Source organism: Oenanthe melanoleuca, chromosome Z (assembly GCF_029582105.1).
Source record: "Oenanthe melanoleuca isolate GR-GAL-2019-014 chromosome Z, OMel1.0, whole genome shotgun sequence".
Taxonomy (NCBI): domain Eukaryota; kingdom Metazoa; phylum Chordata; class Aves; order Passeriformes; family Muscicapidae; genus Oenanthe; species Oenanthe melanoleuca.
This window is the reverse complement of record NC_079362.1, coordinates 67,154,179-67,165,650: the sequence shown is the minus strand read 5'-3', so window position 1 is coordinate 67,165,650 and position 11,472 is coordinate 67,154,179. Positions and strand designations below refer to the sequence as shown.

The window sequence follows — 11,472 nt, the reverse complement described above, 5'->3', positions numbered from 1 at the left end:
GTCAGACTGCTCGTTCTATCTCTTGGATGCACATCAGATGCCCAGACGGTTGCATGGTCTTGCCTGGGCACTCTGGGGAACTTCTCCAAGACTGCAAACCAGCCTGGCTCAGCTCAAGATCTCAACTCCCCTAAAGCACCCATCTCGATTGAGATGGCTTCCGATAAATTCCTTTTCATTATTTAAGTTCTTTGTGTTCATGCCTTTGAGTTTTGTTTGCTGTGGTATACAAGAAAACAAAGAGCAGACGAACTGTGTCTCTTTATTGCTGTAAAGTGGGTTTAACCAGACAAGACAGTGTCTCATGCCCCCTCCAGAATGCATGCCTTCAACAGCCTTTTGCTCTTCATGCAAGCCCACTCACATAGCAGTTCATCAACTATATATGGCACACACAACCTCATCATAAACCAAGAGCATTTTCGCCTCGTTGAACATAACTTCCTCTCTCACCTGGCCGCAGTGTTACATCAGGGCTACTTTGCTTAATCTTCACATGTGCACGTGTGTAGCAGCTATTTAAAGTCCTGATGAGTTGTCTTGCAAAGCGTCAGCCTGCTACAAGTGCGTGAGTTAACTTTTGCTTTTGAAAGGCACAATCACACCATGGGACCCTAAAGGTCTTTGCTCTACTTTCTAATTAGCGCAAAAATAATCCCCAAACGTCAGCACAGGCACCAGCCAGTTCAGGCTCAGCTTCCCTCCTTAGGGGCTGAGGCTTTGCCGAGGCTGTGGAGTGCTGGGTTGTCTGAAAGCCATGGCCAAGCTGCTCCTGCGATGGGGTCAGGCAGAAAATTCCTGCTGTGGGGAGGGGGCAGTGTAGGGTAGGGCAGTGCTGTCCCCAGCTCCTGCTCCTGGCATGCCAGCACAGCATTTCTCTGCATGCTGGGGGTGTGGCATGGCTCCAGTGCTGAGTATCAGTGCTTGATCCATTCTGCAGCCGGTTCTGAGCTCCCTGTTGCCCACGAGCCATTGCGCTCAGGAAGACCCAATGTGTCCCATGCAGGTGTGGGGTCGGCTGTGGAGCCTCTACCACTCAGGCAAAGCACATCAGCTGGAGGCAAAGGGCCACTGGGCGCCAGTGGGAAGGAGCTGGGTGACCCAGGGGCAGTGGGCTGTGAGAGGGAAGTGGTTGGCTGGAATAGATGGGACACCCTGGGCAGGGACACGGCAGGGTGAAGGGTGAAGCAGAGGCAGTGTGCAGGGTGCAGGTGCTGCAAGGGAAAGCAGAGGAGGGTGAGGGTGAGGATGAGGGTGAGGGTGAGGGTGAGGATGAGGGTGAGGGTGAGGGTGAGGGTGAGGGTGAGGGTGAGGGTGAGGGTGAGGGTGAGGGTGAGGGTGAGGGTGAGGGTGAAGGTGGAGAGATGCTGCTCACCCTCCACCACATGCAACAGGGCTGGGAAAGCACCTCACCAAGGGTTTTTCCCCAACTTGCCCCTTTGCTGACCCATGGCTTCAGGGGAAGTGTTAAGACCCAGAACACCCATGACAGTAAAGGGATGGAGGCAGGCACCATCCAGCACAGGGAGGTGACTGCATTCCTCTCCCTTTCCAAGGGAGAGGGTCAACATGCCCCAGACAGAGCTGCAGGCTCCCTGCTTTCCCCCAGGCACACCCCACAGAGCCCATGTGTCCCTGACTCAGCAGGACTCACCGCAGCAGTGCTGGGGCCAGCAGCCATCCTCACTTGAAAGGGAGGCTTGGCCCTGCTGCCTTCTCACAGATCCAGAAGTGCAGGTCACTGGGACCAGTGCACTGGGCAGGTTTGATGCTCCCACGACTTATTATGGCACAGGTTCCATTCGATTTTGACTGCCAGGGCCTGAATGGGGAAACAACCTATCAGGCACTGGCATGTTCTTCCTACATGTTGAGGCAGCTGCAGCTGCTGACCACTGCCTTTTGTACACTGGCAGAGGAGGGGTTGGATGCTGCAGTCAGAGGGGGATCCCCCAGTCTTCCCATACTGATTTCACTGGCTGAAGGCTCAGCTGATGCAACCCTGCACTTCCTCAGGCAGTCTGAGAAACACTGTAAAAGGTTTGCAATGCTTGTGACACCCCTTTAGCCTCCCCCCGTCTCGGCTCCGCTGCTGGGGGTTATTCCATGGCTGCAGCGGGGAGAGCCAGGTCCTCCCTGGAGGCACATGGATGACCAGAGGAGCTGTGCTGAGCCCTGGGTCTGCTTTGGTACACCTGGGAGGGCAGAGGATGGAGGCCCAGGTACTCAGAACCTGGCCAGACAGGTTTGTTCCTCCCCAGTGCTCTCAGACACTGCAAGAGGAAGCATCAGCGAGCTGAGGAGGTGGTGCACAAGGTAGGGAGGAGCCTGGGACTCTCCACAGACAGCAAGGCTTTGTCTCCCTTTGGAGAGGGATCAAGGAGGCACAGAGGGGAGAGAGGTGGTGCTCAAACACATTGCCAAGGCCCCAGATAAAATTTGGGGTTTCTTCTGTCCACTCTTGCTGCCTCCAGCTTCACATGCCCTGCCTTTTACCCAGCCCCCTGAGTCTTGGCTTTCCATTTGCGTGTCCTGTGAGCATCTCATCACACCACTGCACCCACCTTCCCTCAGTCCCTGCTGCTCTGATGCTCTTTATCTCCCAGGGCACAGTCCTGTAACCAGGTACTGGTGGGATTTAAAATGCTTCCTAGAGCCATGCCAGAGGATGGGAGTTCCGGCAAGAGGCTGCCACGTACCTTTCATAAAGGGAGCCATCCACCCAGAACCAGGCCTCAGAGCCCCCCTCACCATCTGGGTCCTCTTCCTCCAGCCAGCCATAGTCATACCAGGGGAAACTGCCCTTCTGCAATCCAATCCAGTATGGGACATCTGCATTCTTCAGGAAGGTCTGGGGAAGAAGAAAATGTGCTTTTCCATGTTTTATTCCATGGCACCTATGTAGTGCAGTACTATGTACTTCACAGCAGAGTGATCATCTCCCCAAGGAGCCCCTGGGGCTGGAGTTTCTTGAGGCAGGACAACTCAGCAGCCCTGGTGGCCTGCTCCAGCTTGGGATACATCCAGGGGTGCCAGAGCCTTTCTATCCCATGTCAACCTCCAGCCATGTGCTCCAGAGAACAACCTTGCACCCTCCAATGTTTTGGCAGGACAGGGGGCCCCCAGAACTGTGCTAGCCCATCTGGGGACCCGTGGATACACCATCTCCTGCCCTCAGCCCCCAGCACCCTACCGGCACAGTCCAACGACTCCAGGATTTGGTGACCAGCAGCTGAGAGTATGTCCTCTCACACTCATCTCTGCTGTCCTCCCATGTCTTCTTCTCCGAGGAGATGAAGAGGCACTTGCCCCTGTACAGCAGCCAGCCCGAAGGACAGCAATCTGTGGGTAGGGGTCCATGCTCAGGGTCTCATCAGGGGCTTGCTCAGCCATAGATGCCCTAGGGGGGGTAACAAGGAACAGCCCCACATCTTCCCAGCAGACATCACAGGCTCAGTGCCTGCTTCAGGCATAGCTTCAGCCCTTGGACCACCATGCGGTCAGAAAAGCCAGTACCTGCCCCCTTAGCACCTGCTGAGGGGTGCCAGTCACCTGGAGCACCCCTCCCTCTCCACCATCCCCCTACCTATAGCTGTGCAGGAGCGCAGGAGGGCCACGGTGCTCTCGCTGCTGTTGAGCCTCCCCTGCACCTCCTGCACCTCCCTCTCTGTCTTGCCCAGCACCCCCGTGACACGGCGCAGCTCCACGCTCAGTCTGTCCAGCTCCAGCTGGCTGATGTTGCCCTGACGCCACGCTCTCTGCAGCTCCTCTCTGGCCCATGCCAGCTCCAGCTGTGTCTGCTCCAGGCTCTGCTCCCGTGCCCTCAGCTCCTGTGACAGGCGGCCCTGCTCGGATGCGTGCTCGAGGGAGGTGTCCCGCAGGCTGCGGGTGACCTGCCAGTCTGGGGACAGAGTGGGTGAGCTGAGACATGCGCATGGGGCAGTTCAGATGTGGGACTGACATGTGGGGTGGGCAGGGCAAGGCAGGGAATTATCCATGACAAATGGGAAAGGATGGGAGGCAAGCATGCAGCAGGAATTGTGCAGTTAAGGGTTGGGCAGGATCTGGCCAGGGGAGAGCAGACCAAGGCAGGATGGGGTGTAGGAGCAGATTAAGGGCAGGGAGGGTGCAGTGATATGAGGCTGGGCAATGCCAGGATGGAAACGAAAAGGAGGAGAAACAGAGAGGAAGATGGATGATGGGAAGGAAAGGAGGTGCAAGGGATGTGCAAGAGATATAGACCAGCTTGTGGCAGACAGGGAAGAGGAACTCAGCAGTGAGTGTGTGTGAGCATGCTTCTATTCACCCACAGTGCCCACTCCAGCCTCCCTGACCCAAATGTTCACGGTACCCCAACTCACAGCAAGCCCCCAGGGCCACAGTGGCCACCAGCAGCAGGAAAGTTGCCAGCAGACCCACAGGGATGTACCACCGATGGGACCAGCACCCTGCACGACACAACAGACAACAGACATGACCTGAAGAGCTGGAAAACCCCTGACAGGCCCCAGACCTCCTTCCTTGGTACAGGCAGGAGAGTGGTGGAATGACAGCACAGGTGGCATGGTGTGAGTGATGGGAGTGGGAGGACCCAAAACACCACCCACAACCCACACCAGGATCACCCGGGGTCTGCTGGAATCCAGCTGGATACTCACCTGGGCCAGGCTCGGCTCCACCCTCATCCTGCTCTGCCAGTGCTGGCTGCGAGTTCTCATAGGGGCTCTCTGCCTCATCCATGCCGAAGGCTGTGGGAGGAAGGCAGGGGAAAGCAGCTGAGGCCATGGGCCTGGGCATGGCAGGGACAGCGTGGCAGGGCCAGCGGGCTCTCACCTGCCTCCAGCGCCTGGCTGGCCGTGCTCTGGCCCCCCATCACTTTGGCAAACCTCAGGTCGGCATAAAGCTGGGCCATGTGGGCGAGCACTGGGCAAGCCCGGAGCCCTGCTGGCTCCTGCTCTGCCCTTGGGATGCCTTTCTGGGATGTCCCTGTTCCCGGTGCTTGCGCCGTCTCTCGGAGGTGCAGCCAGCATCTGCAGAAGCAGAAGTTTGCTCTGCGCCGTAGCAGATGGGACTAGTGAGGCACGTCTGCAAGGACCAGCACCCTCTCATTGGTCCCAGAAACACTGGCTCGTCCCCTCCCACGCCCTAACAGTGCTCATGGTCCCCCCAGGCGCAGGGCAGCGTGAGGGCAGCTCAGCCAGATGTCACAGCAGTGGCAGAGCAAAAGATAGACCCAAATCCCTGGGCTTACTGGAGAGCCAGGGCAGAGCAGGGAAATCCTGAATACAGAAGCAAATTGCCCTGTGGACAGCTCTTTGGAGTTCTTCGCAGATAGAGATTTCCCTCCCCGCCTCTGAAAACGGGAATTTCCTTATGATTTATTTTGTTACACTATCCCCTCCCTGGTCCCCTCCAAAGAAGATCCCAGCTTTGGCATTGCTCCAAAACAGTGCCAGTGTGTTACAAAAATCAGTGGCATCCCCTTTGCCATCCCTTCCCAAAACCACAATCCCAGTATTCACAAAACGTTCTTCTTGGTCCCTCCAGGTCCTCAGCATCTCAGAAGTCCTTACTGAAGTGCATCCAGAGAAGGGCAGGTTTCAGAAAGGCTGCCCCCAAACCCTCTCACTGCTTCCCATTGCCTGCTACTGCCTCCCACTCTGTTCCACTGCCTTGCCATTGCCTCCCACCATCTTCCAGATGGTCAGATGGGCACATCTGAACACTGGTGGTGCACAGCAGTGCTGGTGGAGCACAGTGTTACAAAGCCACCATCCATCATCTCTGCAAGAGCAAGGGAAGTTTTTCACCAGTGGAGAAAGGAAAATCAAAGCCAGCTTCAAAGGGGACAGGAAGGAGGTTTAGAAAGCTAAAGGTTGAGCAGCCTGTACTCAACCTTCCTGGAAGAAAATAGAGCATGTCTGCCCAGGCATGCAGGGGCCCAGATCCAGGGGACATGCAGGGGAAAGGCCAGTGGCATTTATTGGGTGACTGCCCAATGTACCTCCTACTGCTTGGAAGCACTAGCCTGGGGAAGAAGGGAGAGCAATGGGGTAATTTATCATGACCCTTCTGTGTCTGGGATGTGGTTTTCCATAGTGTGCTTCCTGGCAGAGTAGAGAGATGTGGCCATGATGAGAGGAGAAGTGAAAGGTCATGCTGCAATGTCTCAGTCCTTTTTAGGTGTTAGGGCAGTGATGCTCAGACCCTGGAGCAGACCACCAGGAAGAAGGAACCCCCATCCTGGATGGAGTCAGCAGCAGAGCTATCTGTTCCCAGCTGGAATCCAGACCTGCTCCCCCCTGCCCTCGGGAATTTGATGAGTTCTCTGTAGGCTGAGCCCTACAGCCCTACAGCTCTGCCCCATGTTCCAGCCCCGAGCTGCACCGCCCCAGCGCCACCCCAGGGGACACTGAGCAGTTTCGGTGTGTGGAGGGGAAAAAGACGGTGGTGCCTGGCCAATGGCAGGGCGCCGGTGCTGTGGCCGTACTTTCCCCTCCGCTGCACCTCAGCACACTTCTGCTTCTGCAGAAACCAGCTGCATTTTCCCTTTGTAGCGGGGCAGAGCGCGCGGGGCCATCGGGGGCATGGCCCAGAGCGTGATCTATGCCGACCTCAAGTTCGCCGCGGGCCCCCCACCCACCGTCCCCGACGACGATGACAGTCCCTACGAGAACGTGCCGCTGGGGCCGGTGACAGCAGCGCCCAGCCCAGGTGGGAGCGGGGATGCTCCGGCGCGGGGCGGCGGCAGGGGACCACGGGGCGATGCCTGCGGGTGCTCCTCTCTTGCAGGGCGCTGGACCCGGCGATGGCGCGACCCCACAGCGCTGCTGGCAGCCAGCCTGCTCCTGCTGCTGCTGCTGCTGGTGGCCGTCGTAGCCCTGGGCGCTTGCTGTGAGTCGGGGTGGGGGCAGCAGGAGGGCAGCACCGGGCGTCGGGCTGGGCGAGGGACCGGCTGCGGGGGGCTGGCAGGGAGGAGGGGTCCTGGGCTGGGGTCCGGGGCTCTTGCGTGGTCACCACGAGATGCCTCCCACCGCCTCCCACTGCCTACCACTGTCTCCCCTAGTCTTTTCCACTGTCGTCTCACTGCCTTCCACTGCTTCCCAACCCCTCCCACTTGTCTCCCACTCTCTATCGCTGCCTCCCATTTCTACTCCCTTCCATTGCCTCCTAATCCCTCTGACTACCTCCCCATCACTGCCTCCCCTTCCCTCCCACTTACTTTCCACTGTCTTACATTGCCTCCCCATTTTATTCCCACTGCCTCCCATTTCCTTCCCATTTTATTCCCACTGCCTCCCATTTCCTTCCCATTTTATTCCCACTGTCACCCACTGCCTCCCACTGGCCCCCAAACCCTCCCACTGCTTCCCATTGCCTCCCACTGCCCCCCAAACCTTCCCACTGCTTCCTGCTGCTTCCCACTGCCTCCCACTCTCCACCAAACCTCCCATTGCCTCCCATTGCCTCCCACTGCCTTCCACTGCCTTCCCATTGCCTCCCACTGCCTTCCACCACCTTGTCATTGATTCTCCTTGTCTTCCCACAGTCTCCCACTGCCTTCCAATGTCTTCCCTCCACTTGCCTTCCCACTGGCACCCCCAGGACAATCTCCACCCACAGCCAGATACTCTTACCCTACTCTCCCTTGCAAGAGCCGTGCCCCAGGCAGGGCCCCATGCCCAAGTCTCAGTTCACCCACTCTGTCCCCAGACTGGCAGGTTTCCCGCAGCCTGCAGGACACCTCCCGTGAGCACAGGACCGAGCTTGGCCGCCTGTCACAGGCACTGAGGGCACGGGAGCAGGACCTGGAGCAGACACAGCTGGAGCTGGCATGGGCCAGAGAAGAGCTGCAGCGAGTATGGCATGAGTACAACATCACCCAGCTGGAGCTGGAAAGAAGGAATGCTGAGCTGGGCCATACCCAGCAGGAGCTGGCTGTGTTGCAGGAGGAGATGCAGGTGGTGCAGGGGAGGCTCAACGCCAGCAAGAGCACTGTGAGCAGCCTGCGTGCCTGCGTGAACACAGGTAGAGCCCGATGGGGTTGGGGCACAGGTGATGCTGCTGCTGCAAAGATGCAGGGGCTGAACTCAGCCAGGCTGAGCTCCCCAAGCATCCACAGAAGGATGAGCACCTGAGCTGTGCCCTTGCCCCCAGATTGCTGCCCCACAGGCTGGGTACTCTACAAGAGCAGGTGTCTCTACATCTCAGTGGCAAACAAGACCTGGAAGCAGAGCCTGAAAGACTGCACAGATCAATCTGCTCAACTGCTGGTCCAAGACATGTGGCCACCGTCGATGGTGCCGGTACAGAGCAAGGGAGCTGTGGTCCCCCAGGAGGGTGGGGATGGGCAGGGCAGTGTTGTGGAGGTGACAGGGGGGCACCATGGGGCCCAGGTCCCCATCCTGGCAGTCCCGGGGGAGAAGCACAGCCAGCCCTGGGGCTCCGGGGCACCTGACAAGTGGCTGGTCATGAAGCAGGTGGCTGACAGCTTCTCTCTGCCCTAGCATTTTGTGCACGAGTCTAAGGCAAAGTACTGGATTGGACCAAGACTTTTTCACGGGACCAGGAGATCTTTTGGAAGGACAGACAGCAAATACCACTTGTAAGTGCAAGAGTCCTTGACACAAGCACCCACCCCTTTGCCATACTAGAAAGGTGCTGTTTTGCCCCTGTGACACCTCACAATAAAATGGTTGATGGTCCCATGAGCAGAGCCCCAAGGGAGGGGGGGTGAGGATAGAGCCAAGCTTTGGGGTGCAGTGCCAAATATCCAAGTGGCAGAGAAGAAGAGCTGGAGGAGGAATGTGACACTTATTCAGGCTGATCTCTGTGCCAGGTGCCTTGCCTGCCCCAGCAGCACTGGGATCTATGGGAAGTGGTGTCCACAGTGAGGAGGTTGTCACTGCTGCCCTGAGATATGCCCTCTTTCCTAGGAGACACCATAATTCAGAGTGCTGGTCAGTATTTAATGGGGAAATGTGGAATTTTTCTTGTGACCAAACCTTCCAGTGGATCTGTGAGAAATCCCCAGAGCTGAACAGTGCATCTGAGACCCGACCTGCTTTTCTGGAAGAGGACTGACTGCTGCCACACCCCTCCATCACTGGACTCAGAAGCAGGACCTGTCCTGAGACACGAGATACTGTCACATGAGCACACTTTGTGTCAATTGTGTTGCAAAACTGCTGGGTAAAAGTGTCTCTATTTTAAAGCAAGGATTTTGGAAAATAGACCTTATTCCTCTCTCCCACACTCATGCATACACATATTATACTGCTTTGTACTGTGCCACTGCATGTCCCTGTGTGCCCCGGCCAGTGCAGCTCTGACCTAGGTCTCCAGTGCAGAGCCCAGCTCCCACCTTCTTTGTTACCCCAAGGCTGCCAGGGCTGCAGGATCTGCCATCTGCATCGTTTTAGAGTTGGGGGAATGACACAATGATGTCCTCAACCTGTCCATTTTTGGGAGACTTTTGGATTTACAGCCTATGCCTTCTCTTAGCATTGGCAGCTCTCATCCTGCCCTTTCTTCTGCCTTCATCACCTTCCCAGGGCTTTGGGCTGGGTCCTGCCTGAAAAGGTGCTGACAGTGGTGCCATCAGCATGAGAAAATGCTGGGAAGCCTTGAGACCATATCAGAAGTGGGGGAGTGCTGGGGAGCTTTGAGAACATGGTTGACAAATGAGGAAACTCTGAAACCATGGGAGGAAAACGAGGGCAATGAAGAGGCCTAAGACCATGGGAGGTGAATGTGGGAATCCTGAGACCATGGAAAGAAAGAAGGTGCAATGGAACTGCAAATGAGGGTGGTCCTGAAAAATGGAGGTGCACTGATAAGACAGTGGGAGAGAGGAAGGAGCACTGGGGAGACTTGGGAACATGGGGAAAAGGGGAGACCCCTTTCCCAAGAGGGAAAGATCCCTAAGAATGTGGTAGGACCTTATCTGCCAAAGGAAGGTGATGAGAGACCCCTGTCTAGGACCCAGATGGGGTGTGGGGGGGAGTCCAGAAGCAGCTCTGGTCCTCCCTGTTTCACTCAGTGTTTCTGCAGAGGGGGAATGTGTTTGGAACCATTCTGCTAAGCTGGACTTGAGACAGCTAGCACAGCTTCACCACAAGTCCTGCCCAACCAACCCAGTGGCCTACAATGGAGCAAATGCATCACAGAACAAGGGAAGGGCCACAGGCCTTCTATCTGGACTTCTGTAAAGCCTTCAGCACAGTCCCCTCCTAAATTTGAGACCAATTGATTCAATGGGTGAACTGCTCAGTGGGTAAGGTTGGACACCTGCATCCAGAAGATAGTGGTCAATGGCTCAGCGTCGTGATGTGGACATTGGTGATAATGTTGACCCTCAGGGACCCACCTTGGAACCAAAGTTATTTAGTACTTTTGTCAAAGTGAGCGGTGGGATCAATTGCACCCTCAGCAAGTTTGAAGATGACACAAAGCTGAGGTGTGAGGACACACCTGAAGGACAGGATGCCATCCAGAGGGGCCTGGAAAAGCTTGAGGAGTGGCCCATGGGAGCATCATGAGGTTTAACAAGATCAAGTGCTGGTGCTGCACCTGGGTCAGATCAACCCCAGTATCAGCACAGGGATACTGGGAATAAACAGATGGAGCAGCCCTGCCCAGAAGGACTTGGGGATGCTGTGGGTGAGAGGCTGGACATGCCCCAGCCATGGCACTCACAGCCCAGAGAGCCAAACGTGTCCTGGGCTGCATCCAGAGCCCCGTGGGCAGCAGGGCAGGGAGGGGATTCTGCCCCTCTGCTCTGCTCTGTGAGACCCACCTGGAGCACTGCAGCCAGAGCTGGGGTCCCTGCACAGGAGGGACAGGGACCTGCTGGAGCCCAGAGGAGGCCACCAAGATGATCAGAGGGATGGAGCATCACTGCTGTGAAAAGTGGGATTGTACAGCCTGGAAAGGAGACTTCAGGGAAAACTTACTGTGGCCTTCCAGTACCAAAAGGGTCTGCAAGAGAGCTGGAGAGAGACTTCACACAGTGGCTTGGAGCAAAAGCACAAAGGGAAATGGCTTCAGACTGAGAGGGCAGCTCCTAGGAGAGCTTCCCTAAAAAGAGGCTGGTGGAGCCAGCCCAATGGCATGGCAAGGCTGGGATGGGATTGCAGGTCCCCTACAGTCTCAGCTGTCATATAAAACAAAGACTTACTGTGTCTGGCTTGTCCTGCAGAGTCCAGGCATCCTCCATGCTCCTAAAGCCCTGAACTCCAGCCTCCACTGCCCACAGTGTCGTAGCTTCCACTACAAGGACACACTGCAGACCCCATCCAGTCTCTGGTTCATGGTTTCCCCAGGCTGGTTCAGTATGGCTGCTTGCTTGCCCATCTTGATGTGTGGCTTCTCCTTTCTTCACAGCTGCAGGATTTTCACTTTTACCCACTCCAGTATCAGCAGGCTCCCATCAAGCCATTTCTCCAGGCCTCTCTGTACCCCAGTCCTGCC

At 56.7% G+C, this 11,472-nt stretch overlaps 2 protein-coding genes across 2 annotated transcripts; one reads left to right on the top strand and one right to left on the bottom strand.

Moving 5' to 3' along the window:
* Positions 1 to 1,660: 1,660 nt before the first annotated feature.
* Positions 1,661 to 5,011, bottom strand: LOC130264747 (B-cell differentiation antigen CD72-like). The gene is made up of 7 exons (XM_056513209.1): positions 4,834 to 5,011; positions 4,659 to 4,748; positions 4,362 to 4,448; positions 3,587 to 3,901; positions 3,194 to 3,342; positions 2,700 to 2,851; positions 1,661 to 1,822 (listed from the first exon to the last, which is right to left on the bottom strand). The coding sequence occupies exons 1-7, from the start codon at positions 4,910 to 4,912 to the stop codon at positions 1,684 to 1,686; spliced, it is 1,011 nt and encodes a 336-aa protein (XP_056369184.1). The 5' UTR covers positions 4,913 to 5,011; the 3' UTR covers positions 1,661 to 1,683.
* Positions 5,012 to 6,461: 1,450 nt separating this feature from the next.
* Positions 6,462 to 10,504, top strand: LOC130264748 (B-cell differentiation antigen CD72-like). Its single transcript, XM_056513210.1, is given in 6 exon segments — positions 6,462 to 6,714; positions 6,793 to 6,894; positions 7,714 to 8,028; positions 8,158 to 8,306; positions 8,508 to 8,605; positions 8,940 to 10,504. Coding segments are annotated over 6 exon segments (1,062 nt in total). The 3' UTR covers positions 9,085 to 10,504.
* The last annotated feature ends 968 nt before the right edge of the window (positions 10,505 to 11,472 follow it).